Here is a 27,915-nt window from a genome sequence, read left to right as displayed (position 1 = left end):
TCATTTGAGGCTTCCACACTATTAGGGATAAGCTCTTTAAGGCCAAATACACCAAGACTTCAAGCTCCATCAAAAGTTATATCATGCTAACTAGTATATTATATTTTTATGTTAAATGCATGATAGTTGTAAGATTAATACCTTGGAAACCATTTGCATGTATAATTAGTGAAAAGATAGATCCAATGTATTTAGGGTTGTATGTGCACCATAGGATGTTGTAGTATACTAAAACCCAACAGAGACAACCGTTAGTGATACTGATACATCGAGAGGGATCTCATCCACTACAATTTCCCCGGTCTTGCCTCAGCCTTCCTCAATTCGGGTACGAATCCTCTGCTTTCAGTAATACGGGCCCATACTACCTTCCATATCTATCCGTACCTTCCTAAAGGACTGCCTTGACTCCACCAAGTCCCTTTTACTACTGCTAATCTCTGCTATTCTCATCCTAGGCTTACCCAAGGGAAAATCTCTGACTCCACCCAAACCGGTCCTCAACTGTTGAAGGCTTCTTGTAATGCCAATTAGCCATTACCTGAATAACATCACATGTAATGACGCTCGGATAATTCTTCGAGTAAAAGACTCGTCCCTACAACGGTTAGACTCAAACAAGAGCTGCGCAATAGGGCCAAATCCAGCACTCTGAGATTATCCCACCCTAATCACATGTGACGTGAGGTATTCACCTAATGGCTAACTCCCATCATTAAGATTCCCACAAAGCACAAAGCAAGCAACATTCAGACACAGAAAAACTACTCAATCAATTTTGTTCTCATAGTGAGAAACTGTACTAGCATACAATGCTGAGCTCATACTACCAGGCATAACCTAAACAGGCTATCCTATTACTGTCTACTCAATACTGGCATGCAATTCTCATAAGCTAAAGCACATAAAGCAGGCACATAAGGCATCATTCCTAGACCCTTAGTCATATTCTAGCATGTTGTTCTACTGAAACTGATAAACATAATATAAACTTGTATGGGTACTTTGGGGAATACTTACTTGAGCTCGGCCGGTAGCGCACATCACACACTTTGTTATTTCTCAAAACCCTTTTATCTTAGTTTTTAGGAAACCATTTTGCTTGTAAAAATCTTTTAATCCCCCGATTTGAGTCCAGACACCCCCGAAGGTGTGTCCGAATCCCTCAAACAAGGGTTCTGATACCAACTTGTAACGTCCCAATTTTCAAGTCCAAAAATTTCATTTTTAATTAATCGACTTGTAAAAACATTTATAGGAAAAGATCAGCTAATCATAACTTTTCATAAAAACCACAACTAATGTCTAAAACAGTTCACAAAAGTAAGAATAATGTCAGAGTACAATCCCAAGAAAACTCTAGTGTGTGTATGATGTGTCGCTACCGCGCCAGCTCCTTCCCCTTCGCTGAAGAGGTACCTGAAACCAAAACTGTAAACTGTAAGCACGAAGCTTAGTGAGTTCCACCATCGTACCACATACCATACAATCACATAGCATATATACTGTCGGACAATTATGGGGTGCCTGACCTACCCGTACGACCATTCTGGGGTGACGACCTACCCGAGCGGCCATTCTAGGGTGCCGTCCTACCCGTGTCAAGCCATTCTGTGGTGCTGACCTACCCATGTCAAGCCATTCTGGGGTGTTGACCTACCCGTTGGTCCTAACAACCGACCCTCGGGGACTATTCCACCCCTACTGCTATTATCACATATATCATAACATAACATACTATCAGACATATCTGGGGTATCCGAACTGCCCTTCGGTCCTAACAACCGAACTTGGGGACTACTCCCCTCCTACCACCCCTATCACATATAACATATTATGCCAGCATATAAACATATCATAACATACTGTCAGACATATATGAGGTCCTGACCTACCCTTCGGTCCTAACAACCGAACTCTACTACTATCACATATAACATATCATGCCAGCATATAACATATCAGGTAGTAGCAAACCTAGATGATATCACAAAGACAATCATCTAACATACAACCCCTACTGGGGGGCCGGCATTGTGGCCGTAGACCCACCGCTACTGGAAGGTAACTCAACTCGAACAAGTAGTTGTTGATAATCCGTGTGGGAAATCTCTGTCTGCTGCTACTCCGGAAATCCTCCGGCTATAATCCCCACAAAATACTCAGTCAGAAACTAATATCTATTCTTAGGGTAAAGTGACTATTTCACCCCCAATCAAGTCCAAGTCAAAGTCAACTTCAAGTTGACCCAACTCGCCGAGTTGGGACGTCAACTCGTTGAGTCCCTATCCCTTTACACGTCCTTATGCACGACTCGACTCGACGAGTTTGGAGATGGCTCGACAAGTTCCTCTTCTATATGAACATCGAATGAACCTTCATCCGACTCGCCCCGTCGATTTCACCTTCATCTGATGAACAAGTCCTGTCCTTGACTCATCGAGTTGTAAGAACAACTCGTCGAGTTCATCCCCAATCATAAGGAGATTGCCTTAGACTCGTCGAGTCTGTTCTAGCACTCGTCGAGTCCCATGAACTCCAGGTCTAAAGCTAAGTCCAATGTGTTGGGTCACTCCTTATGACCTGCTACAACCCTTCTAACCCCCAACTGAGTTCTTTTGACCCTTAACAGATATGGGACTTTATGCTTCGGACTCGTCGAGTCCCAAGGTCGGACTCACCGATTCGGTAACATCCATAGCCTGAATCCTCGATTTCTGATGTTCAACACTTGTCCAAATGATAGGTCTAAGACCTTAAGCTCGATCTAGCACGTAAAGTTACGAAATTTACATGCATGCATGGGACTTTTGAGCAAAAAAGGCTCTAAAATGGATCTAATGTTGCATGAAGCCCTCCTTGAGTGCAAAAGCAACCCAAATCTGCCTAGTGACCCCTCCCAAGACTTAGATCCAACTTCTTGATCCCCAACCATGTTTGCAATCATGGTTGGTTACCTCATATGGCTTAAAAAGCCCTAAATCTTCCCCAAAAGGGATCTAACAAACAAGCAAGCAAGGTACAGACTTTATACCTTGCAAAGGCTACAAATGATGAACCAAACTCGAATCCTTCAGTCCCCTCTTGATCCTTCTATGCTCTTCCTTCTTCCTTGAGGTCAAAAACCACAAAAATCACTCAAAAGCTTTAGATCTTGCACCAAAACGCTTAGGGTTTGCTATGGGGGGGGGGGGGTTCCTAGAAGCAATAGGGATGAGTGGTGGCTAAAAGAGATGATTAAATAGGGTGCAAACCCGCATATTAGCGTTGTTGTCTAGCCAGGGCCTACACGTCGAGTCCGGGACTCGACTCACCGAGTCCATCACTTAAATCCCACGCCCCGTCCCGCTTCTACTCGACGAGTTGGTCTTTCAACTTCCCGAGTCCAAGGCCAAAAATGCAAAACACTTAGATAAAAATAAAAAGAAATACGTACCAAGAACCAGGTGCTACGCATAAGTCATTATGAGTAAAATTATTTACAAAATTAGTACAACTTGTTTTAAGTTCAATTTCATCCAATGACTTTAACCTTTTTGAATCATATAAAAATCCAAAAATATTTTCAAAGTTTGTTAATTGCTCAAATCTACTCTCTAATGCCGCAATTGTCACATCAACAATATATATAAAATACTTGATTCTAAATGATTCTTCTGGTGATAGTAAAATACTTTCACAATTAGTTTCATCAAATTGTTTTGTTCTAATAATTTGTCGTTTTTTTAGGAATATAGGTTCAACATCCATATCCGATGCAATGGCCTTAGCATTATCTATACTAAGTTCATAAGCTTCATTTCTATAATTTTTAAAACATGTCATCATATTTTTTAATAGATCAATTGTGGCATCAATACACAAAGTTTTGGTTTGCATTTTTTTACTAGCTTTATTAATAGCAAATAAAATATCATACCAAATTACCATACCAAGTAAAAATTGATAACTTTCAATAGCATGAACTAAACTTTCAGCTTCACTTTTAGACTTTGCATCATCACATGATGAACATAATTCTACCAAGGCATCCCTTATATGAGGAGCTTGAAAACTAATGGCTTTGACACTTTTTATTCAACTCTCCCAACGAGTATTAGATAAATATTTTATCGTTAAGTTAGAGACTTTATCAAGTAATATTGACCATCTTTTAGTTGAACCCGAAAATAATACAAAAATGTGTTGCAAAACTCCAAAAAAAAGAAATAGATTTAGCACAAGAATGAGCCATATCACTAAATGTGAGGTTAAGACTATGACAAGCACATGGCATAAACAATGCTTTCGGATTAATTTCAAGTAATCGTTTTTGAACCCCTTGGTGTTTTCCTTTCATGTTAGAACCATTATCATAACCTTGTCCTCTTACATCATCAATATTAAGACCATATGATTTAATAACTCATTAAAAAGTCCTAAACCTGATGTGTTTTCTACTTTCAAAAATTCTATAAAAAATTATTCAACTTTTATTTTATTATTAGACATGTTCACACATCGAATAACTAGAGTAATTTGTTCTTGATGGCTAACATCGGGGGTACAATCAAGGATAACACAAAAATATTTTGATTCTTTTATAATATTAATTATAGAGTTTCTAAATTTATTAGCTAAAATAGAAATGATTTCATTTTGAATTTTGTGCCTTAAATAATGAAGATGAGTTTCATGATTTTCTATGTGTCTAACATGCTCTTGCATTATAACATCAAATTCCTACCATCATTTGAATTGCTCCCAAAAAATTACCATTAGCTTCTTGAAAAAGTTTTTAATTACAACCTCGAAAAGCCAAATTGTATTTTGCCAAATATTTTATGACAACAATTATTCTTTTTAAAACTTACCTCCAGCGTTCTTTTTCAGTTAAAATTTTATTTTGTAAATCTTTATCAATTGTTTTATTATTATCCAATCTTGTTTTTACTTCATCCCAAGAATCCATACAAAAAAGATGTCGAGAACTATTTTCATGTTCGTTAAGTCTATCAAATAGATGTTTCCAATCATTAAATCCATCATTTGCTAAAGAAATTTTAGTAACATAATTATTAGGTTTAAACAATTTACAACAAAAACAAAACACTCTATCAACTTGTTTTGAGTAAATTAGCCATTTTCGATCACTCGTCTCACCATTACTTAACTTTCTAGTATAAGAAGCATAAGAAAAATGTCTAGACAGATTATCTTTATGATAAACAAAATTTGTTTCTCTTATTGGCCCTTTTTCAATCAAAAGATCTCTTAAGTTATTATCAAGATTATTCCAATTACTAGGATCATATATATCTAAAGGTGGAATAAATTGTTCATTGTTATTATTCATGCCATTTTCATTTTCATTCTTATTTGTAATATTAACATTTTCATGAGAGAAATTAACATATTCATTATTAATAATTTCATCGTCAATAACAACATTTTCATTTGAAACATTTTCGTGTATGACATTATCTTCTTCACCTAAAACATTTTTATGTGCAACATTATCTTCTACATTAGAAGAATTTATTTTTTTACAAACTTATTCATAGATCCTTTTTGAGAATCATTAAATTGTTCAATTTTTTGTTTTTTTTTCGTTTTTCACTTCCAGACATATGTTTTCTAGGAGGCATTTTTAACAGATAACAATCAAGATAACTGATAACAAACAATCACACAGATTCACAAAAAACAACTTAACAAAATAAAGGGAAAATAGACTACCTGATGGCTAATGTGGCTGCTCAGCAGTTGACTTTCTGTTGCTTGTTTATAAGATTATATCCTTAATCCTTTGTTCCCAAAGCAATGAGAAATCTGAAGATTAAAAATACAAAATAATCTTTAAATATGAGAAATTTCAATTTTAGAAAAATCACATAAAATAGATTAAATTTTTTTGAAAAGAAAGTACATGTAGGTTGTAGGCTGTAAGTCTATAACTAGCTTAACTGTTAATAATCTTTGAGCAATCTCAAATCTTATATCCGAACATAAAAAAATAGTTAAATAAAGAAATCAGAAAATTTATTTCATATCTTATTATCTCAAATCTCAAATCTGATTAATCATTCATAACAAAATCAGCATTACAAAAGTTTATTTAATCAAAATCAATAATTAAATCACCTTCCATTGCATACTCTTAACAAAATAAACAAATAGTTCATAGATTAAAAAATTAGACTCACAGATCAAAGCGTTGTACTGTACTTCAGTCTTCAAAGTTCATACAAAATCCGAAATCACCATTCACGGATTCACCGAACGATTCAGAAATCAGAAAGAGAACCACCATAGTACCACTCCACTAGCTATTTCAGAAAAATCAAATCAGAAAATAGAAGAGAAATAGAGAATGAGTATTATGTAATCCATCATCAGCTAATCGGCGATGGCAAATTAGAAAATCAAAATTCAGAGAAGAGGAGGAGATTGGAGAAGGGTAACCGATTAACTTGAAGTCTTGAACTAGAAATAGAAGAAGGAGAATCGAGAACTAACCGTTAGAGATGGTGTGTCGTTTAGATTTTCCATGGAAGCGAACTAGCGAAGCTGAAGAGAAGCCAAACCGCCCAAGATTCAATTGAGTCTTGAAAATTGGAACCGAGAAACTCAAACACGGTAGGTCACACTCCCGTTTCTTCAATTTGGGCGTAGTCGTGCAGGAGTTCATTTTGGGCCAAAAAAATATGGGTTGTGATTAATATAGGCCTAAAAAATATGGGCTGCAACTAATATAACCCAATAACAGGTATAAATACGGGGCTCTTTGGCGTCTGGGGGCCCGAGGCGGTCGCCCAGCATGCCCAGGCCCATGGGCGGGCCCTGGACTTAAATGCAAATCCCAAAACAAAGACATCTTTGAGAAAGCTACAACTCGAATATTAAAAGTAGTGAAATCAAGTTCGAATCCAGCTTCCAACATATTTAAAAACTCTCTCTGCAAACTCTTCATTTTAAAATTTGCAGCATACGACAATAACAATAAGTTCCAAAGAAGATTCCCTGCATTTCTCCTACCAAGACCCACGTCCCTTAAGAAGTTTCCCAAAGTATGAAACTTTTTGTCCCTTATATAAGCAAGAGAAATTGCCCTAATCCCATCTTTTTCAACCAAAAGTCTTGAGCTTTTTAGAAGTTTGTAAGCGTTTTCCATCATGGGTATTGAATCAAAATGACTATAATACATGATATAAGCATTACCCATAGTAGAATCAACAGGAAAACCATTTGAGACCATATCTTTTAATATATTCTCCATTAACTCAAGCTCTCTTATCTTACCAAAACAAGATATGGTGTATTCATAAACTTGGTGTTGTAGTTGAGGATGCCTGAGACTAATTTGATGTATAATTTGGATTACTTCATCAAAAAGCCTCCCTTCAATGTAGGCATCAATTAGGCCCAAAATTCTTTGAATATCAAGATTATAAGAACTGTTTATAATTTCATTCCATATGGAATCTGCCTGTGTGAAAAATCTGTTATTTGCATTGTATAACATCAAAGTTGTCATGGTAGAATTGTCGGGAGCAAAACCTTCATTTTGCAATTTATCGACATGTCTTCCCTTTCTGTTTAAACATGGAATAATAGAAGCATAGTTTTTTGTTGGATTAGTGTCTAAGTCCATAACTATTTTGGTATGTACTTGACCCGATTATGAGCATGGTCCTTTTGGGTTGCCTTCACCATAGCAATATGTAGGATGATTTAAGGAGAAAAAGGTTTAAATATGATTTATTAATATATTATGAGAATAATATATTAAAGGAGAAATCATATTGTTTAATTAATATTAGTCAAGAATTAATTGATAATTAATTTTGTGGCTAAAAGAGATTAATTAAATTCAGGGGACTGGACTGCAATTATTGGATAATTGAGTTATTGGGCTAAGGAATGCTAAAGGATCAAGGGGTGAACGAAATTATGATGGAAGCCCATCATATTTTCGTCCATGGCCTTATCCAGAAGGTTCCATGGGCTGCTTAGAGTTTAAGCTGTCCATTAGGGTTTTGACTGAAACCCTAGCAGCCCACACAAGTATATAAAGGACCCCTTAGGCTCCAAAAACGTGGACAACTGATTCTCTAGGGTTTCTAGTCGTTTTTCGGCAGCCTCTCTTATTCTCCTCTTCATCCAAGTTGTATATGGTGTTTGTGACTCCATTAGAGGTGCAGCACTTGAGGCACTAAGCTTTCTAAGGCCAATCCAAGCAAGGAATTGATTGTTATTGCTATATAACAATCAAAGGTAATTCTCCAAACCCTAATTCAGTTCATAATATGTTAGATCTAAGTTTATTAGTCTTGGATTCAAAGCATGTACAATAGAGAAACCTAGATCCAAGCATTAGGGTTTGTATGAGCACATAGGATTGTTCTTATGCATAAAACCCAACAGTGGTATCAGAGCCTTGATTGGTTTCAGTTGTATGTGATGCTTAACTACTTTATTTGATGAAAATTGAGTTTTTTGGCCTCTGCCCGACCTGACTCGGCGAGTCAGTGGATGAACTCGGCGAGTCTGTCTGACTCGGCGAGTCCAGGGGTCAGACAGAGGGATTTTCGGGTTTTGGCTGTTGTTTTGACTTGGATTTGATGCCTAATTTGTTTTTTGAAGTTAAAATCCGATTTTTATCTTAATTATATGTTTATCCTTGCCAAAACAATAGATAATTTCAAATCTTTTAAATATTGGTTGTTTATGTGATAAATATGGATTATTTAAAGTTATTTGGTAATTATCTGATGACTAAAATAAGATTAGGTCAAAAAAATAGATAATTATGAAATTAATTGTTTAATTTGAATTATTTGTTGTTTGATCCCTAATGTTTTGAAATGTTTCAAAACTTGCCCTCAAAGTTTTGGAATTTAAAATTTGACTAAAAGTTTAATTTTGAAATGTTAAATTCTAAAACCCTAGTAATTTGAAAAGTTCAAATCACACCCTTATGGTTTTATTAATTAATTAAAGTGTATAATTAAAAGTGATTTAATAAACCCATAAAGTCTTGGTTTACATTTAATTAAAAGTATAATTTTACTAAATTAAACCACCTAGTATTTTAAAAGTGTAAAATACACCCTATACTATATATAACATTAAAAGTCTAATATTATATATGTATGAGTAAACAGTCAGTCTTACCGTTAGTAGGCCTCATTCACGAAGCTGGTCTATAATGGGTGTTTAAAGAAATTGCCTATAAAATGGCGATTGAATGGGTATCCACTCTTACCCACCGCACTCTTGACTAGTGGAGGGTCGTTAGCCGAACGGGTAGGATAGGACAAAAACCTTCCATTATAAGTATAATGAAGTACAAAGTAACTAAATACTTTTTCAAATTCCCAAATCATAGTTACTTTAGGCAAAATGTGAAATTGTATGCTAACCCATGGAATTACACTTCGTACCCTTGTCAAACGTTAGTGGAGCGTGTGTGGTTAACCGACACACTAATTTGGGGATGACATTGGTAGCGAAGGGTGACTCGATGTTTGTCATAGATCAATGGAGCGTGTGTGGCTAACCGGCACATTGATTAGGTGATTGTAGCATTGGGTGCACTACGTGATTCGTATGGTTATTCACACCTTGTTTGTGATCCTCGGCATCCCAGTCACAAATAGTAGGGCATAATCGAGATTAAACATGCCATTGAAATGTTCAATGAATCTCAAAAGATCTAGGAGTGTCAATTCATTTAAAACTTAATCTTCCTTTTCGTTTTTCATGGTGGAAATTGGTAAATCGTCATTTACCTACCTTCAAATATTCTGTAACTAGATTACGGCATCCCTCTTCTAGGTTGTAGAGTATTGTGTTGGATCCTAGCTTGATGTTTCATTTGGGTGTTGCATCAAGAGTTCTAATCAACTTAACTTGAATTTTCTCCAGTTTTGTAGATGTCTACATCTTACAATGGTCTTGCCAAATCCTTTGGAACAAGCTTTCCAAATGAAGATGACGTTCCGAGATACGATCAAGGAAATGAGATTCATGCTTCACTTCCTCCACCTCCTCCAATTATTCTCCCTGACCCACAAGTTCAAAGTCTTGAAAAGTTCAAGCTCACTCAAACCCTTTTGGCAAGTAAACACGAAGATGGGAAACCTGTGTGTGCGCACGCCTTAAAGATGAAGTCACACATTGATAGGTTAAACATGTTGGGTGTCGAGATTTCAAGTGAGTTGGCTGTTGACTGGGTTCTTCAGTCACTTCCTGAATCATATAGTGAGTTTGTTAGAAAGTACTATATGATGGACCACGACGTGACCCTAATTGATCTCACCTATTTGCTTATAGCTGCTGAATCAGCAATGATTTGGCGTGCTGGTCAAGAAAATTTGTCTGATGAATCAAACTCCCAAACTTCAATGGACACTGGCAACATTGGAAGTGCAAAAAGAACTAAGTCTGTGATTGTCCGATGTGCTGTGCCAAAGGAGTCCATTTGCTTTTATTACCAAGAGAAGGGGCATTGGAGACGAAGCTGCCCTATTTACCTGAGAGATCTAAGAGATGGGAGAGTCAAGACGTATGGCTCCACTTCAGGTAAAATCCATTATCTAACTCTTTTAAGTTCCTATTCTAGATTCTTAATACATGATGTAATAAGATTACATTTTGATGTTTTGTAGGATCAAAGAAAAGCGAGGAAGCTTAAGGGAAGAAGTGAGCTGAATCTAATCGTGAAGAAATGGATTTCGATCGCATTACTTGAAGAATGGATTCTTGAGCTACTACTTGGAGTTAGAATAGATTGTTAAGAAATATGTAATAACATAGTTTTTCAATTGAATTGCATTGTAAGGACAAATTTTTCCACAATAAAATGAATTTTGACTTTATCTTATTTATTTATCCTTGCAATGGCATGTATGAAAGAATTTATGTTTGATGTTTCTATTATTAGCAACAATGGATTTGATTCTTAATTATGTTATTTGTGGAAATGTCAAAAGTTTACCAAATAGGGAGAGTTTCTCATCGCCCAAGTTTCAATTGGACAGAAACTTGGAATCATGCAATGTGTATTGTATGATGAATGAAAAACTTTCACATTTGGGAAACTTAGACTAATTCTTTGGCAAAGTGTCTATTGAAGGACAAGGAGATCAAGTACACAAGGTTGTGCATTGATCAAGTCCACCACAAGAGTGACAAAGATATTTGTCATGATTTACTAAAGTTTAGTAAATATGATTATACTTATAAGATTGAGTGTAATTCTGAGTTGATTGAAAAGGTTTCAATGAATAGCAGAACGAATAAGAAGAATCAAGAAGGCAGAAAGATAAAAGTTTCTCCATTCTAAGAAGAAGGGAGAGTACCTTTTATTGTGTTTTATGATAAGTCTTAATGATTAAGAACCTTGTATCAATTGATCCTCTAAGTGAGTCTTAGTGCAATTGCATGTCTAAGAAGAGGAATCGAGAATTGTAGAAATGGTTAAATCAAGAAGTCAATCATACTTCGTTCCAATATCAAGTCTTAGAGTCAAGATTGTGACATTGAGTGAAAAGTCATAAGTAGGTTTATAACACTCATCAAATGTGGAACTTGGAAAAGTTTTCTTATTTGCACATTTGAAATTGGTAAGTTGTGCTTTCTTGGATAAGATAGAGACCAACTAGGACCAATTATGTGAAGTGTTTTGTCTTGATAAGAACTACACTAACTTTTGAATATTTGCTTTGTCAAGAAATGTTTCTTGACAAGAGAATCTTATATATCAAGGAGTCAGTGGGAGTCTTAATGGTCTTGAAGGGTTTCAAGAACAAATCAAGAATAAACCTTATAGATCATCACTAGCACACGACTTGAGGTTTACAACCTGTCGTGCTGACATTATTTTGTTTCTATGCCATTCCAATTGAGTTAATTGTGTATGTGAGTTCTTTGAGTTCTCATTTAAATGCATACTAGAGCCTTAGTCGATGGAAAGTACATTCATATGTAAGGACAAATTACTAAACTACTTGGAAGACATGGTGGGCACTCGTGTTACCATAAGGAAAGAAATCAAGATTAAGAAAGTTCAGTCCATATGAGGTTGAATTTGTCACAAACTTTGGTTTTGGCAAATTCACATGGATAGGAACTTATACACCGTAAAATCAAAGTGTCATAAGATTCCCTCCTTCATGAAAATGACTGTGAGGAAATGCTTTCACTAAGAGGGATCTTAAGAAGATAGCAATTGTGAAAATTGTATTCTCAAATTCAATTATGGTTACGACATCCCTTTCCATAGTTCGAATTGTGAGATTTGGCAATTAGTTTGAACATTTGGAACTTAGTAACATAAGTTCTAAATTGTTTAAGCACACATATGAGCTATCTAAGGCAAAGGTGTATAAGTTTAAGAAGCTTAGATAAAGGCTTGTCGAAGCATCTGGTATTAGAAATATGAATTTCAGAAATTCAATAGGCATTGTTTTCTGAAAGTTCATTTGTTTTCTGAATACATGTCAAAGCTAGTGGGAGCATAAATGTTATGCTTATATGATAATAATCATCATGATAGTGGGAGCATAAGTGTTATGATTGTATGATTATTATGGCGAGTATTGCAAGTTAGCAATATTAATTATAGAAAAACAAAGATTCAATTTGCAAAGTTGCATGGGTTGAAGAGTTGTTTTGCTATAATTAAGGGAGAGAATATTATACTTCATTTCAAAATCTAAAGCTTAGATTGAGAAATTTTAACATTTTCAGTCAAAGGATACATTGTGTGTTCTTAAAATTCGATTATGATTACGGCATCCCTCTTCATAGTTCGAATTGTGAGAACATGACACATAAAATATTATGGCAAAAGATTGGTAAAGTATCATATCTTTATGTAAGACATTATGCATCGTGTCCCATACGCTTCGGGTATAGGATCGATTGCAAATGCTATAATATTTACCATTCTAAAATTTTTCAAATGTCTAGCACATTAAGAGGGAAAAAGGACTAGAATGGATTTTGACTAAAATTATTAAACAACTATCAAAGGACGATCCAAAGTTTGCTGAAGATTGGTCGCTTGTGAGTAGTTGGAAGTATGGTATTGGATGGATCATATCGACATTATTATGAATAGATAAGATTCTATTAAGAATGAGTTGTCATATGGAAAATGTGGAAATGTTTCCATATTGGGAGTTGGATATTGAGATTCTGTGTCTAGATTAGAAAACTTTATGCAAGAAGGATGTTCAAAGGAATGTACTTTGAATGTGAGACTTCACGTCTATGGAATTGTCTTGTAACAATTTCTAAGAAAGTACTTTGTAATTTTATTAGCCAAGTCTTGGTGACTTTTGTGCTATGACTTTATGAAAGGATCGTTGCATAAGATGTTAGAATCTAGCATATTCTAATAGTAGCAAAGAACCTTGTGTTCTTACACTAATGATAAGGATTGGGAATTGTGAAATGAGCATCATTGAAAAGGTTTTTCAATTGATCTATTTCACAAAGTAAGGACCATAGGAAACATAGTGTGCATGCTTTATGCATGGGACAGTTGTTGTTGTAATTTAAGTAATAAGTTGATTTTCTGAAACAGTAAACGATAATAATGAGTAATCAATATGGTGGTTAAATAGAAGTGTTTTATTTACTCTCACAAGTTTGAGACCATATAGGATTAAGTATTATTGTTATGTTTCAATTAGCATGTTTTGACTTCCATAATAACTAGGTTATTCAAACATCCACAGTCGGTCATACGTTGGGAGTAGGTATGAATAAAGACTGTCATGAATCTGTCTGTAGACTGTCTGAAGTGTTTAGACATAGCACAAGTTTGTTGCAGAGTTCATGAGTGCTTTGATAAGATTAGAGTATTGGATTAAACCCACGCTCACTTGGATCACTTCATGGTTTTATCACGAGTGATTAGTGAGACGATAATATTGTATATTCTTGAAACCGAGACGTGTGAGTTGTTATTTGTTGGTCGGTTGCACATTGATAATAAGTAAACGCACTAGTAACTTGGTGTTATAAAACTTATTGTTGTGTGTGATTCGATCAGTAAATTCAAGCGAGCATTTGAGTCGAAGTTTATCCATTCCTTTTACTCAAAGTGGGATAAAAGTGATATCTGTGGGCCTCTCGATGATTTAGTGATGACACCTAAGCACTTGGCCAAGCCGGGACTAAGTTGATGTGTTCAATTGTAGTCTGTTATCAGTCGTCATAAATCGGAAGTCGGGAAACAATATAGAGAGAATGATTGAAATTAATGCCTTTTGTCTATACGATATCTTGAGAATGGAGGAATATATAATCCCTTATCTAGAGGACACGCTATCTGATAAGATCAGAGTTGACAGCGGCTTTTGAAAGCTACAATTGCTGATCAGGTTCTGAAGTCATACTGAAAATAGTTATTAGACTTATCCAAGTGGGAGACTGTTGGATTAGTGTCTAAGTCCATAACTATTTTGGTATGTACTTGACCCGATTATGAGCATGGTCCTTTTGGGTTGCCTTCACCATAGCAATATGTAGGATGATTTAAGGAGAAAAAGGTTTAAATATGATTTATTAATATATTATGAGAATAATATATTAAAGGAGAAATCATATTGTTTAATTAATATTAGTCAAGAATTAATTGATAATTAATTTTGTGGCTAAAAGAGATTAATTAAATTCAGGGGACTGGACTGCAATTATTGGATAATTGAGTTATTGGGCTAAGGAATGCTAAAGGATCAAGGAGTGAACGAAATTATGATGGAAGCCCATTATATTTTCGTCCATGGCCTTATCCAGAAGGTTCCATGGGCTGCTTAGAGTTTAAGCTGTCCATTAGGGTTTTGACTGAAACCCTAGCAGCCCACACAAGTATATAAAGGACCCCTTAGGCTCCAAAAACGTGGACAACTGATTCTCTAGGGTTTCTAGTCGTTTTTCGGCAGCCTCTCTTCTTCTCCTCTTCATCCAAGTTGTATATGGTGTTTGTGACTCCATTAGAGGTGCAACACTTGAGGCACTAAGCTTTCTAAGGCCAATCCAAGCAAGGAATTGATTGTTATTGCTATATAACAATCAAAGGTAATTCTCCAAACCCTAATTCAGTTCATAATATGTTAGATCTAAGTTTATTAGTCTTGGATTCAAAGCATGTACAATAGAGAAACCTAGATCCAAGCATTAGGGTTTGTATGAGCACATAGGATTGTTCTTATGCATAAAACCCAACATTTTTATGATTACCCTGCATAGAAATATAAGGAAAAGTAAGAAGTGTTACATCAATCAACCACTCATACTAGTGTACTACATCAGTTGTAATGATAAAATGGTTTACCTTTTGAGCTGAACTTCTACCATGTGAGTTCTTGTGGCTGCAGAATGTCCTCAAACGAGTTAATTTGGATTCAATAGGATGAGTTACAGAAAGAACCGAGATAGCTTCCATACCTAAAAGAAGGATAAAACCACAACAAAACACCAATATTTAACCCATGTTTTGATAAGCGAAAGAGGAAAGATAGAAATGATGAAAAAACCTCAAAAAAAACAACCTGTTGTCTTCTTCGAACCAGAACGCTTTATTTGGCGAGCTATTGGGGTTTGTATGTAGAATATGTAAAAGAACTAGAACAAATAGGATATTGGTCTCAATATTACAAAAGACAATAATGAAATTAAAAAAATCCATTATTAATTTACTCGGACAATAAGAAAGATTACTCTGTAATTTTGGTCTCAATAAAATTCATCACCATCGATTGATTTAGATAATAAGAAGTCAAACAGTATTGATTTTACTAATAGCCAAACAAAATAATTTATCAGTTACATAAGGAAACACATACCCCTAAGAACTAGTAAATCCAAGAGAAGATGGAAGCATAACAAACCCAACCCAATAGAAATGAACAAAAGCAAACCTGAAATTGGAATTTACTCAACCATGGTCACCCGTGATTCACTCAATTTTTTTTCTGAGACAAAACAGTCGTCGATCGTGATTTTAATCTTTCATCTTCCCCTTCCACATACACATTTCCACTATATATTCTCCCTTCTCACTTATCTATGTCTTGTGTTAAGTAAAGAACCTCGAATATGCCAATATCTTTGAAATGTTGGCTTTAAACTCTTCCCTAGTCAACAAATTTGTGGGGAATCCAATAAATATTAATATTAAACCCTCAATATCGATATCTTTGGAGAGGGTGCATTATTGTTGTTGTCGGAGGCGTCAACTCAAGATTCTGTAATTTCCATGGTGATGTTCATAATAGTCAAAGGGGAAGAGAGTGACATGGATGGTGGTGGAGACACTGGCGTCTGTGATAAGGAGATGAATGGTGTAGGGATGGCAAAAAAGCCCGAACCCGATGGGGAAACCCGAAACCCGATCATTTCGGGTCGGGTAACGGGTCGTTATCGGGTTCGGGGCAGGGAGTGGGTTATCCTCGCCCCGACCCGCCCCGCCCCGATTATATATATATATATATATATATATATATATATATATATATATATATATATATAATGTTCAAAATTTTTTACTGTTAATTGTACGCGTTCAAATATAAAATACTTATGTAGACAATTTTTTTAGTTATTAACAATCTGGTGTTAATGATCATTTTTATGTGTTTTGACGTATTAAACAAAACTTAAATCAAATAATTTTTAATATAACGTCCAATTTATTTTATTAAAGTGATGCATCATGTTTTTAATTTAAAAGAGTTGCTAGAACATTTATATTTTATAAGACATTGGGGTACCCCAAAAGAGAATAAAGATTTCGTTATCAATTGTTGTAAACCCGATAAGATACCCGAAACCCGACGGAGAAACCCGAAACCCAATGGGGCGCCCCGATAAGATACCCGAAAGTTATCGGGGCGGGTTTAGGAATCCATGCCCCGCCCCGAACCCGCCCCATTTCCATTCCTAAATGGTGGGTGTTTGTTGATGAGGATAGGTGATAACAGAGGACGAGGAGGAGGACGAAGGTGGTTCGATTGAGAATTTGTTTTGAAGTCGTCGGTGGTATTAGGGTCATGAGAGAGGAAGTGGGGGGAGGGGGGGACAACCGGAGGGAGGGGTTGACAAGTTTTTATTTTTATTTTTAAATTATAAAAAATACCAAAATAAATATAAAAAATGTAAAAATCAAATTAAAAGGGTGTTGTATTCCTTTTATGTTTATCAGAGACTAAATCCACAATAAATTCTTAATTTTCGACCATTCATACAAGTTGAAAACTTTTTGGACCTTAGCCACATTTTTTAGCTAACCATAGGAACCAAATTTGCAGTTTAGTCTTACATAAATGGTCCTTTGCTTGGCAAAACTGACAGGTTGGCTACTTCTATAAAAGGATATCTTATATCTCTTTGTTCTTTTGTTAAAGGTTTTTATTTAAATAAACCCTAAAAATAACAAATAAATAAATATACATTAAGTGAGATATTATGTTTTCTTTAACAAATGAAGTGGCAACAAATATTTTATCAATCAGTCGATTTTTTAATTATAATTTAAGATATGAATTTATGTTATTGATAATGATATCAAATAACGCATTAGGAATCTTGCACTTCTTCAATATTGGTTTGTAAAAGCAATTAAGATCAACAAACAAATAATTTGAACTTGATAGTCAAACCAAGGGATTGTCTGAAAGTTGTTATTGAGTCGATTAAGTCACAGGTTTGATTAGATTTGAAGTTTGATTAAATATATATTTAATTAAAACCATGTTGTTCTAACTAGCTATGTTGAATGATGATCATTTTACTCTTATGTTTTATTTACAACTCAACATACATCTATTCATAGCAAAAAAGAATGCAACATGTAACATCAAACCATACAAATTCATCTTTTCTACATAAATACAATTGTAGCTATCAAATAGTATCACTGGCATTTTGATTACTTATTATTAAAATGAATCCATAACATATAATTATTGAAGGTCTAAATCCTAAATAATTACAACCATTGTACCCATATATCCTATTGAGGATGTAACTGTAATCAAACCCAAGGAAGCAATATTTCATAAGCAAATAGAAATCTCAAATAATATCTACATTGATTGCTAGAAGAGGTTATACCTCTCAAGAACCATTGTTGTTATGTTTTCCTTCAAAATTGGTCCACCAAGTCGCAACCTTTGCTCAAAACTATGATCCTCGGTACCGAAAAATCACAATTAAAGAATTTTAAATCCAATCATAATATTCAAAACAATAAATTTTATGTTTTATTGGTTTATACCTACAAGATGAATGTAACAACCCAAATTTTACCAAGAAAATTTTTCGTTTTACTTAATCAAATGATTACATAGTCCATAAGTTTTCAAAACATTTGTTTCCAATTCACATTCATTACATCAACGTTGTGTTTTTATGAAATCATCAGAAAGTCCCTAAAACTTCCAAAAGAGAGATTGAGTACACGCCACGTCATCACGCCTTGCCTTTGCCCTTAGGCTCCGAAGTACCTGCAACAATCAACAACCTGTAAGCGAAATGCTTAGTGAGTTTCCCAGAGCATACCACACAATCACATATCCCGATAGCCATAGAGCTACACACATAACATATAAACCATGCATACATAAAAATCTGTAATAGTGCCATGGGCTACCCCACATGGTCTTCACCTAGGACTGCCATGGGCTACCCCACATGGTCTTACATCCAGTGCCACGGGCTACCCTACATGGTCTTCACCTAGGACTGCCATGGGCTACCCCACATGGTCTTACATCCAGTGCCATGAGCTCCCCCAAGGTCTTTATACAACATGCAATCACATAGTAAAACAACACAGAGTATCTAGCACATCTACCATAATCATGTAATGGGCCGGCCTTGGTGCCTTAGACCCATAGGTATGGTGAGAAGACTCACCTGATACGAATGCTGAACTAATACTTTTTCGACTGGATATGCCCCACGAGCTGCTCCAACTCACTACCTAAAAGCGACATATAATACCCAGTCATTAACCATAAAATCCGCTCTGGTCCACTTCAGTTAGGATCAAGTCAACAGTCTATGTTGACCTTAACTCGTCGAGTGCAACTAGTGACTCGCCGAGTTTCCCGAGATAACATCTACTCGTCGAGTCATCGAGGTGACTCGCCGAGTTCATGCGACCTTGATTGATAATCTAAGGTCCACTCGTCGAGTTTCCTTGCTTGCCACTCGACACACTTATGACCATCGAATCCATTGGGGAAACTCACCTGACTCGCCGAGTTGTTCCTTTAACTCGTCGAGTTCTAGGAAAACTTCATCCGGATCGCCGAGTTGTTCATCCAACTCGTCGAGTTCATAGGAATATTCATTGGGCTCGCCGAGTTGTTCATTCAACTCGCCGATTCCATGCCTGTATTCATATGACTCGCCGAGTCTCCCCCTGAGACTCGTCGATTCCTATCAGTTCTCAAGCCATACAGACCCCTTGGAGCCATGCAATGCTTCCAAATTACAGATCTAATCTCATGGGGGATTATTTTCACGTAAAGTTGCAAACTTTACGTGCATGCAAGGCTTTTAAGGCCCCAAAATAGCAAATCTAAGCTTGGAATTGAGTCATACACTTGAGGGAAGGCTCATGCTAGGAAAAAAGGATAACTTTATGCATCTCAAGGTCAAAAGGAGTCCAGATCTAAAGTTACAACTTCAGATCTTGGCTTAAACACAAAAGCCCTTTCCCTAGAATCCATGCACAAAAGGGTTTTGGAAGAAATGAGTCAAGGAACAGCTTTATACCTTCAGAGGGTGCTCCACAGAGGTAAATCTCGAATCCCCACAAGTCCTTTGCTTCTTCTAACTTGTTTCCGTAAGTGCTTCCTTCACCAAATCTCTTCTTCAAGCTTAAACCACCAAGAAACACACTCACACTCGAATCAGGGTTTTGGGAGGAAAGGAACTGTAAAAGGGAAGGCTAAAGGAGGCTTATGACCCCTTTAAATAGGGTGTAAGGCCCCGAAGTTAGGGTTTCACTTGCCAGCATCTACTCGTCGAGTCCTATAGCGAACTCGGCGAGTAGATCATTAAACTTCATGGGCAAACCCGCTACTACTCGACGAGTAGGGAGGCCAACTCACCGAGTAGGTTCTAAAGTACAAACCAAAATATTAATATTAATACCTGAGGATCAGGGTGTTACAACTCTCCCCCACTTGAATTAGGCTTCGTCCTCGAAGCCTGCTGGTTCAAATAACTCCGGGTAGAAACCTCGCATTTCCTCTTCCCATTCCCAAGTCCATTCGGAACCCCTTCGGTGCTGCCATTGCACCTTAACCAACTTCACTTATTTATTCCGGAGCTTCTTTGTCTTCTTGTCCAAAATTGCAACTGGTCTTTCGACGTAATTCAGGCTCCCATCCAACCGAATGTCGTCCAAGGGTATGATTGAAGATTCGTCGGCGACACACTTCCGAAGTTGAGATACATGGAAGGTGTTGTGAATCCGACTAAGCTCCTATGGAAGCTCCAATCGATATGCCACCTTGCCCACCCGGGCTATGATCCTGAACGGTCCTATGAACCGGGGCCCCAATTTGCCCTTCTTGCGGAACCGAATAATCCCTTTCCAGGGCGACACCTTTAATAAAACAAAGTCCCCTTCCTAAAATTCGAGGTCTGATTGTCGTCGATCCGCATAACTCTTCTGATGGCTCTGCGCGACCCCCAACCGGTCGCGTACCTGCTGAATCAATCTGGTGGTCTCGAGTACCACCTTCGTGCTCCCCAAAACCCGATGTCCAACTCGTCCCAGCACACTGGGGTTCTGCACCTCTGCCCATATAACATCTCAAATGGTGCTTGGTCAATACTGGCATGATAGCTGTTATTATACGAGAACTCTGCCAGTGGAAGATATGCATCCCAACTTCCTCCGAAATCCAGCACGCATTCCCGCAACATGTCTTCCAGTGTCTGGATCGTCCTCTCACTCTAGCCGTCGGTCTGGGGGTGATACACTGTACTAAAATGTAGCTGGGTACCCAGTTTCTCGTGGAACTTCTTCCAAAACCTGGATGTAAACCGAACATCCCTATCTGAAACCACTGATACCGGCACTCCGTGCCTAGCTACCACCTCTTGAACATAAATGTCCACCAACTTTTCTGCAGATATACTTTTGGAGATCGGGATGAAGTGGGCACTCTTTGTCAGTCTATCCACGATCACCCATATGGCTTCTACTCCCCTCGCTGTCCGTGGTAGCTTCGTGACAAAATTCATAGTGATCTCTTCCCACTTCTACATGGGAATGGGTAATGGCTGAACCTTTCCATGAGGTTGCTGGTGCTCGGCCTTGACCTTCCTGCAGGTCAAACACCGCTCCACATACCCGGCGATTTCTCGCTTCATGCAGGGCCACCAATAGCCCCGCCTCAAATCTCTATACATTTTTGTTGCACCTGGGTGTAGAGAAAACCTGAACTTATGCGCCTCATCCAACAGTCTCTGCCTCACTCCCCCTGACATCGGTACCCACACTCGGCCACACTGAGTCAATAAGCCGCGACCATCCTTAACAAACAAAGGATACTGCCCCCGAATCCTTTCCATTTTCCAGTTCTCTTTCTTCACCCCTTCGACCTGAGCCCCTCGAATCATGTCTACCAAGGGGGGACTTACCGTCACCCTCATACAAATGTTCCTAATTGGCAACCATGTTGCTTTGCGACTCAATGCATCGGCCACCACATTGGCCTTCCCTGGATGATATAATATCTCGCAGTCATAGTCCTTTAGCACGTCTAACCATCTCCTCTGTCGCATATTCAGGTTCTACTGGTCCATCAAATACTTTAAACTCTTGTGATCGGTATACACAATGAATTTCACCCCATACAAGTAATGCCTCCAAATTTTGAGGGCAAACACCACTGCCCCCAATTCCAGGTCATGAGTGGGGTAATTAGCCTCGTGAGGCTTCAACTGTCTCGAGGCATAAGCGATCACGTACCCCCCTCTACATCAGTACTGCACCCAATCCTAAAATAGATGCATCACAATACACTACTAAGTCATCCAATCCCTCAGGCAGAACTAGAATCGGAGCCTCACATAATCTCCGCCTCAGGGTCTCACAAGCCCTCTGCTGGTCCTCACCCCATTGGAAAGTCACATTCTTCCTGGTTAAGCGGGTCAATGGCACGGCAGTCTTAGAGAAGTCCTGGATAAAACTCTGATAATAACCCGCTAAACCTAAAGAGCTACGAATCTCAGAGGCATTCCTCGGTACTTCCCACCGCATCACCGCCTCCACCTTTGCTGGGTCAACCGAAATACCCTCCTGATTGATGGCATGACTCAAAAACTACACTTCCCTCAGCCAGAATTCGCATTTGGAGAACTTCGCATACAGCTTCTCCGTCCTCAAGGTCTCCAGTGCCTCTCTCAAATGTTGCTCGTGCTGCTCCCTGGTCTTAGAATAGACCAGGATGTCATCAATAAAAACAATCACTGACCGATCCAACATCGGCCTGCACACCCGGTTCATGAGATCCATGAACGCGGCCGGAGCATTAGTGAGCCCAAATGGCATCACTACGAACTCGTAATGCTCATAATGAGTCTTGAAAGCTATCTTCGGTATGTCCTCATCCTGAATCCTCATCTGATGATACCCTGATTGAAGATCAATCTTGGAAAACCACGACGCTCCCTGGAGCTGGTCAAATAAATCGTCGATTCTAGGCAAGGGTTAGCGGTTCTTCACCGTCAGCTTATTCGGCTCCCTATAATCGATGCACATCCTGTGCGACCCGTCCTTCTTTTTCACGAAAAGGATCGGAGCTCCCCACGGAGAACTACTTGGGCCGATGAACCCTCAGTCTAGCATCTCTTGGAGCTGGACAGATAATTCCTGCATCTCGGGTGGCGCCAACCGATATGGTGTTTTTGCTATCGGGGCGGCGCCTGGCGCTAGGTCAATACGAAACTCCACCTGCCTCTCCGAAGGCACTCTGGGTAATTCTTCGGGAAAAACATCCCGAAAATCCCGCACCACTGGTACACTATCGATATCCGCTACTGCCTCCACTCGCGTATCCGAAACATAGGCCAAAAATCTCATGCAGCCCTGCTGCAGAAACCTCCTCGCCCTCGCAGCTAAACAAAGGGTCGGACCCTGCGGGGTCCTCTCGCCGTGAATAACTAATTCTCCTCCCCTTGGGGTACGAATCCGGACCAACTGTCGCTCACAATCGATCATGGCCCCATTGGCCCCCAGCCAGTCCATCCTAATAATCACTTTCAATCCTCGCAAGGGTATGGGGACTAAATCAACGTGAAACCTCTCGCCGTGCACATTTAGGACACAGTCCTGATATACCCTCGCAGCACTCACGGTGCGATCTTCTGCAATCTCCACCTCGAGCGGGGTATCCAAAGTCCCCGGTGCGTCCCGGAATTTCTTGCTAAGTGCAAGGGACACAAAAGATCGGGTAGCCCCCGAATCGAATAAGACATGGGCCGTCATACCATTGACCAGGAAGGTCCCTATACAAAGAATAATAAGCATACATGCGAACATTTAACACTAAAAGAACAGAGGATAATGAAAACATACCAGCCACAACGTCTGGCGCGGCCCGAGCCTCCTCGGTAGTCAGCTGGAATGCGCGGCTCTTCACCGTTGGAGCTTCCGCCTTGGGGCGGCCGTCAGTAATCCTCATAGTGGCGGGCGCGGGCGCCGCCACAGATCCTCCTCCCCCACCCTGAAACCTCAGACATTCGGCCGTTTTATGGCCTGTCTGGTTGCATGAAAACATATCAAGCCCTTCTTGGGGCAATCCTTACTCAAGTGGCCCTGTTGGCCACAGGAGTAGCATCTTGACTTCTCGGCTGTACGACAAGCCCCACTATGAAATCTCCCACACTTGGAACACCGGCCCCGGCCCTGTTGGACCTTACTTGAAGAATCAAAGGTCTTAGGCTTTTTAGCCTGAGTCCTTGCTACCTGTACCTGCTTAGTCTTCCGCTTTGTGCGGGACTCCAACTCCATCTCCTTTTCACGAGCCTTCTCAACCATCTCATTCAGGGTTTTGCACCCTATGAAACTCACAAACTCCCGAATGTCCTCCCTCAGCATAGAGTGATATCAGGTCCTCCTCATGTCCTCATCGGTCGAATACTGAGGAATCAGCAAGGCTTGCTCTCGAAACTTGGCGGTGATTTCCGCCACAGTCTCAGTAGTCTACTACAGATCATGAAACTCTCTCACCATCCATTGCGCCTCAATAGGTGGTGCGAACTCCTGATCAAAACGTCGAACAAACTCAGCCCACGTCATGCTAGCCACACCGACTGTCCCCATCTGACTAATAACCTCGCCCCACCAATCTCGGGCCCTGTCCCTCAACATACATGAAGCAAATCCGACCTTGGCCTCCTCCATGCAAGAACTCGTACGCTGAGCATTTTCAATGTCTGCCACCCAGCGTTTACTCACAATGGGATCCCGGACCCCTGAAAACTCCGGAGCTCCACACGCCTTGAACTCCCTGAACGAGGAAGTTCGAGCTTCACCCTGGCTCGCAGAAATATCGGCCCTGAATGCCCTAAGTCTCTCCTCCATGATCTCCATCATGCGCTCCTTGACCGTCCCAAAGATGACTGGGATAGCGTCAAGGATGCCCCTCGTAACCTCGGCCGTGATCAGCTCACGCAGCCTCTCATCGATACCATGGGTAGGGCCGTCTTACCCAACCCCAGATCTCGATCCCGATCCTGATCCCCCTGTTCCAAATCGCGTAACCGCCATGCTGAACGGCCATAACACAAACATAAAGATCAGGATTCCCATATTGAGATTGTATCCATCCAAACTTCTTTGGAATTCCCAGATAGAACATGGGTTCGGGTACGGGTCCTGTGTTTCCAATAGTATGGTCCCAGTACTACCTTCCACACCTACCCATACCTTTCCTCCTGCTTTACCCAGTACCTCCAAATCTATCATAACCGAAACTATGACTCACAGCCCTTGCATGAATCAATCCCTGAATACCCTATGATTTCCCTACTCACAACAATCATACCAATCACTGCAGGTTGCTACTAGGCATGCAAATTATACACAGAAAGGATCAATAGAATTTTGAATAAGAGATTCTACCCTAAAACCACATCCAAACATGGAAAAGGAAATAAGGCTAAATCACTCATTCTGAGGCTGCAACTCCTAACCGTATATAATTTTTTTTAACATACACTTAACAATTTCACATAATCAACAGAGTTCATTTTCAGTATAACATGGCTATTCGCATTGGGAAACTACTTACTTGGCTTATCTGATCACGCGCGTTGTACTCTCTTCTTTTGGGATTATAATCCTTTTTAAGTTACTTTTGAAAACGTTTACCACTTCCTCAGTTTGAGTCCTGACTCATCCAAGGATGTGTCCGAATCTCTCAAACCAAGGCTCTGATACCAATTTGTAACAACCCAAATTTTACCAAGAAAATTTTTCGTTTTACTTAATCAAATGATTCCATAGTCCATAAGTTTTCAAAAAATTTGTTTCCAATTCACATTCATCACATCAACGTTGTGTTTTTATGAAATCATCAGAAAGTCCCCAAAACTTCCAAAAGAGAGATAGAGTACACGCCACGTCATCACGCCTTGCCTTTGCCCTTAGGCTCCGAAGTACCTGCAACAATCAATAACATGTAAGCGAAATGCTTAGTGAGTTTCCCAGAGCATACCACACAATCACATATCCTGATAGCCATAGAGCTACACGCATAACATATAAATCATGCATACATAAAAATCTGTAATAGTGCCATAGGCTACCCCACATGGTCTTCACCTAGGACTGCCATGGGCTACCCCACATGGTCTTACATCCAGTGCCATGGGCAACCCCACATAGTCTTCACCTAGGATTGCCATGGGCTACCCCACATGGTCTTACATCTAGTGCCATGGGCTCCCCCCGGGGTCTTCATACAACATGCAATCACATAGTAAAACAACACAGAGTATCTAGCACATCTACCATAATCATGCAATGGGCCGGCCTTGGTGCCTTAGACCCATAGGTATGGTGAGAAGACTCACTTGATACGAATGCTGAACTAATACTTTTTCGACTGGATATACCCCACGAGCTGCTCCAACTCACTACCTAAAAGCGACATATAATACCCAGCCATTAACCTTAAAATCCGCCCTGGTCCACTTCAGTTAGGATCAAGTCAACAATCCATGTTGACCTTAACTCGTCGAGTGCAACTAGTGACTCGCCGAGTTTCCCGGGATAACATCTACTCGCCGAGTCATCGAGGTGACTCACCGAGTTCATGCGACCTTGACTGATAATCTAAGGTCCACTCGTCGAGTTTCCTTGCTTGCCACTCGACACGCTTATGACCATCGAATCCATTAGGGAAACTCACTTGACTCGCCGAGTTGTTCCTTTAACTTGTCGAGTTCTAGGAAAACTTCATCCGGCTCACCGAGTTGTTCATCCAACTTGTCGAGTTCATAGCAATATTCATTGGTCTCGCTGAGTTGTTCATTCAACTCGCCGAGTCCATGCCTATCTTCATATGATTCGCCGAGTCTCCCCCTGAGACTTGCCGAGTCCTATCAGTTCTCAAGCCATACAGTCCCCTTGGAGCCATGCAATGCTTCCAAATTACATATCTAAGCTCCTAGGGCATGCTTTTCACGTAAAGTAGCAAACTTTACGTGCATGCAAGGCTTTAAGGCCCCAAAATAGCAAATCTAAGCTTGGAATTAAGTCATACACTTGTGGGGAGGCTCACGCTAGGCAAAAAGGATAACTTTATGCATCTCAAGGTCAAAAGGAGTCCAGATCTGAAGTTACAACTTCAGATCTTGGCTTAAACACAAAAGCCCTTTCCTAGAATCCATGCACAAAATGGTTTTGGAAGAAATGAGTCAAGGAACAGCTTAATACCTTCAGAGGGTGCTCCATAGAGGTAAATCTCGAATCCCCACGAGTCCTTTGCTTCTTCTAACTTGTTTCCTTAAGTGCTTCCTTCACCAAATCTCTTCTTCAAGCTTAAACCACCAAGAAACACACTCACACTCGAATCAGGATTTTTGGGAGGAAAGGAACTGTAAAAGGGAAGGCTAAAGGAGGCTTATGACCCCTTTAAATAGGGTGCAAGGCCCCGAAGTTAGGGTTTCACTTGCCAGCATCTACTCATCGAGTCTCATAGCGAACTCGGTGAGTAGATCATTAAACTTCACGGGCAAACCCGCTACTACTCGACGAGTAGGGAGGCCAACTCGCCGAGTAGGTTCTAAAGTACAAACCAAAATATTAATATTAATACCTGAGGATCAGGGCGTTACAATGAACAATAAAATCCATTTTGTGAGGTTGGATAAATTTTGGGGCAAAAAAAACAACTCTTGCAATCTTAGGAGGCAATGCATTAATGTGTTGTTCATCACAAAGGGTCTTGAAAATACCTACTTTCAAATAAGCACTTTTGGTTTCTTAAACTGTTTTCCAAATGGATTTAATCAATCTTTTAGTCCATTTTTAGCCATTGACTACTGTGAAAATTTATCAAATCATAACACTTAAATTCACCAAAAGATTAGGTTACCAATCAATACACCAAAATATGAGATACGATTTCGAAGCCTTGTACATGAAAAATTTTGTATGACCAAGAGTCATTATAGAATGATATTTCTAATAATATATGATCTTATAAGGCCACACCATATAGCAATTTACCGTCAATTGATTATTTATTAGTATAATTTGATTATTAATAAATATATCAACACTTGTATTTAATTGGAAAATTATTATTTTATGGAAATAATATTTTACTAATTGAGAATTTATTATTTGCAAAAATAATATTTATTGGAGAAATAACAACT

At 38.9% G+C, this 27,915-nt stretch overlaps 1 protein-coding gene across 1 annotated transcript in view; it reads right to left on the bottom strand.

Annotated features, from left to right (window-relative positions):
* Positions 1–24,619, bottom strand: part of LOC111900133 (pentatricopeptide repeat-containing protein At3g42630-like) — a 48,176-nt gene extending 23,557 nt beyond the window's left edge. Inside the window, exons 1-5 of the mRNA XM_023896004.1 lie at positions 24,257–24,619; positions 15,549–15,621; positions 15,332–15,444; positions 15,219–15,238; positions 6,822–7,574 (exon numbers count right to left, since the gene is read on the bottom strand). Coding sequence (XP_023751772.1) covers positions 6,822–7,574; positions 15,219–15,238; positions 15,332–15,444; positions 15,549–15,621; positions 24,257–24,619 — 1,322 coding nt within the window. The remainder of the gene's footprint in view (positions 1–6,821; positions 7,575–15,218; positions 15,239–15,331; positions 15,445–15,548; positions 15,622–24,256) is intronic.
* Between the last annotated feature and the right edge of the window lie 3,296 nt (positions 24,620–27,915).

This window comes from Lactuca sativa, chromosome 8 (assembly GCF_002870075.4).
Source record: "Lactuca sativa cultivar Salinas chromosome 8, Lsat_Salinas_v11, whole genome shotgun sequence".
NCBI classification, from domain to species: domain Eukaryota; kingdom Viridiplantae; phylum Streptophyta; class Magnoliopsida; order Asterales; family Asteraceae; genus Lactuca; species Lactuca sativa.
This window is presented reverse-complemented; position numbering and strand designations above follow the sequence as displayed.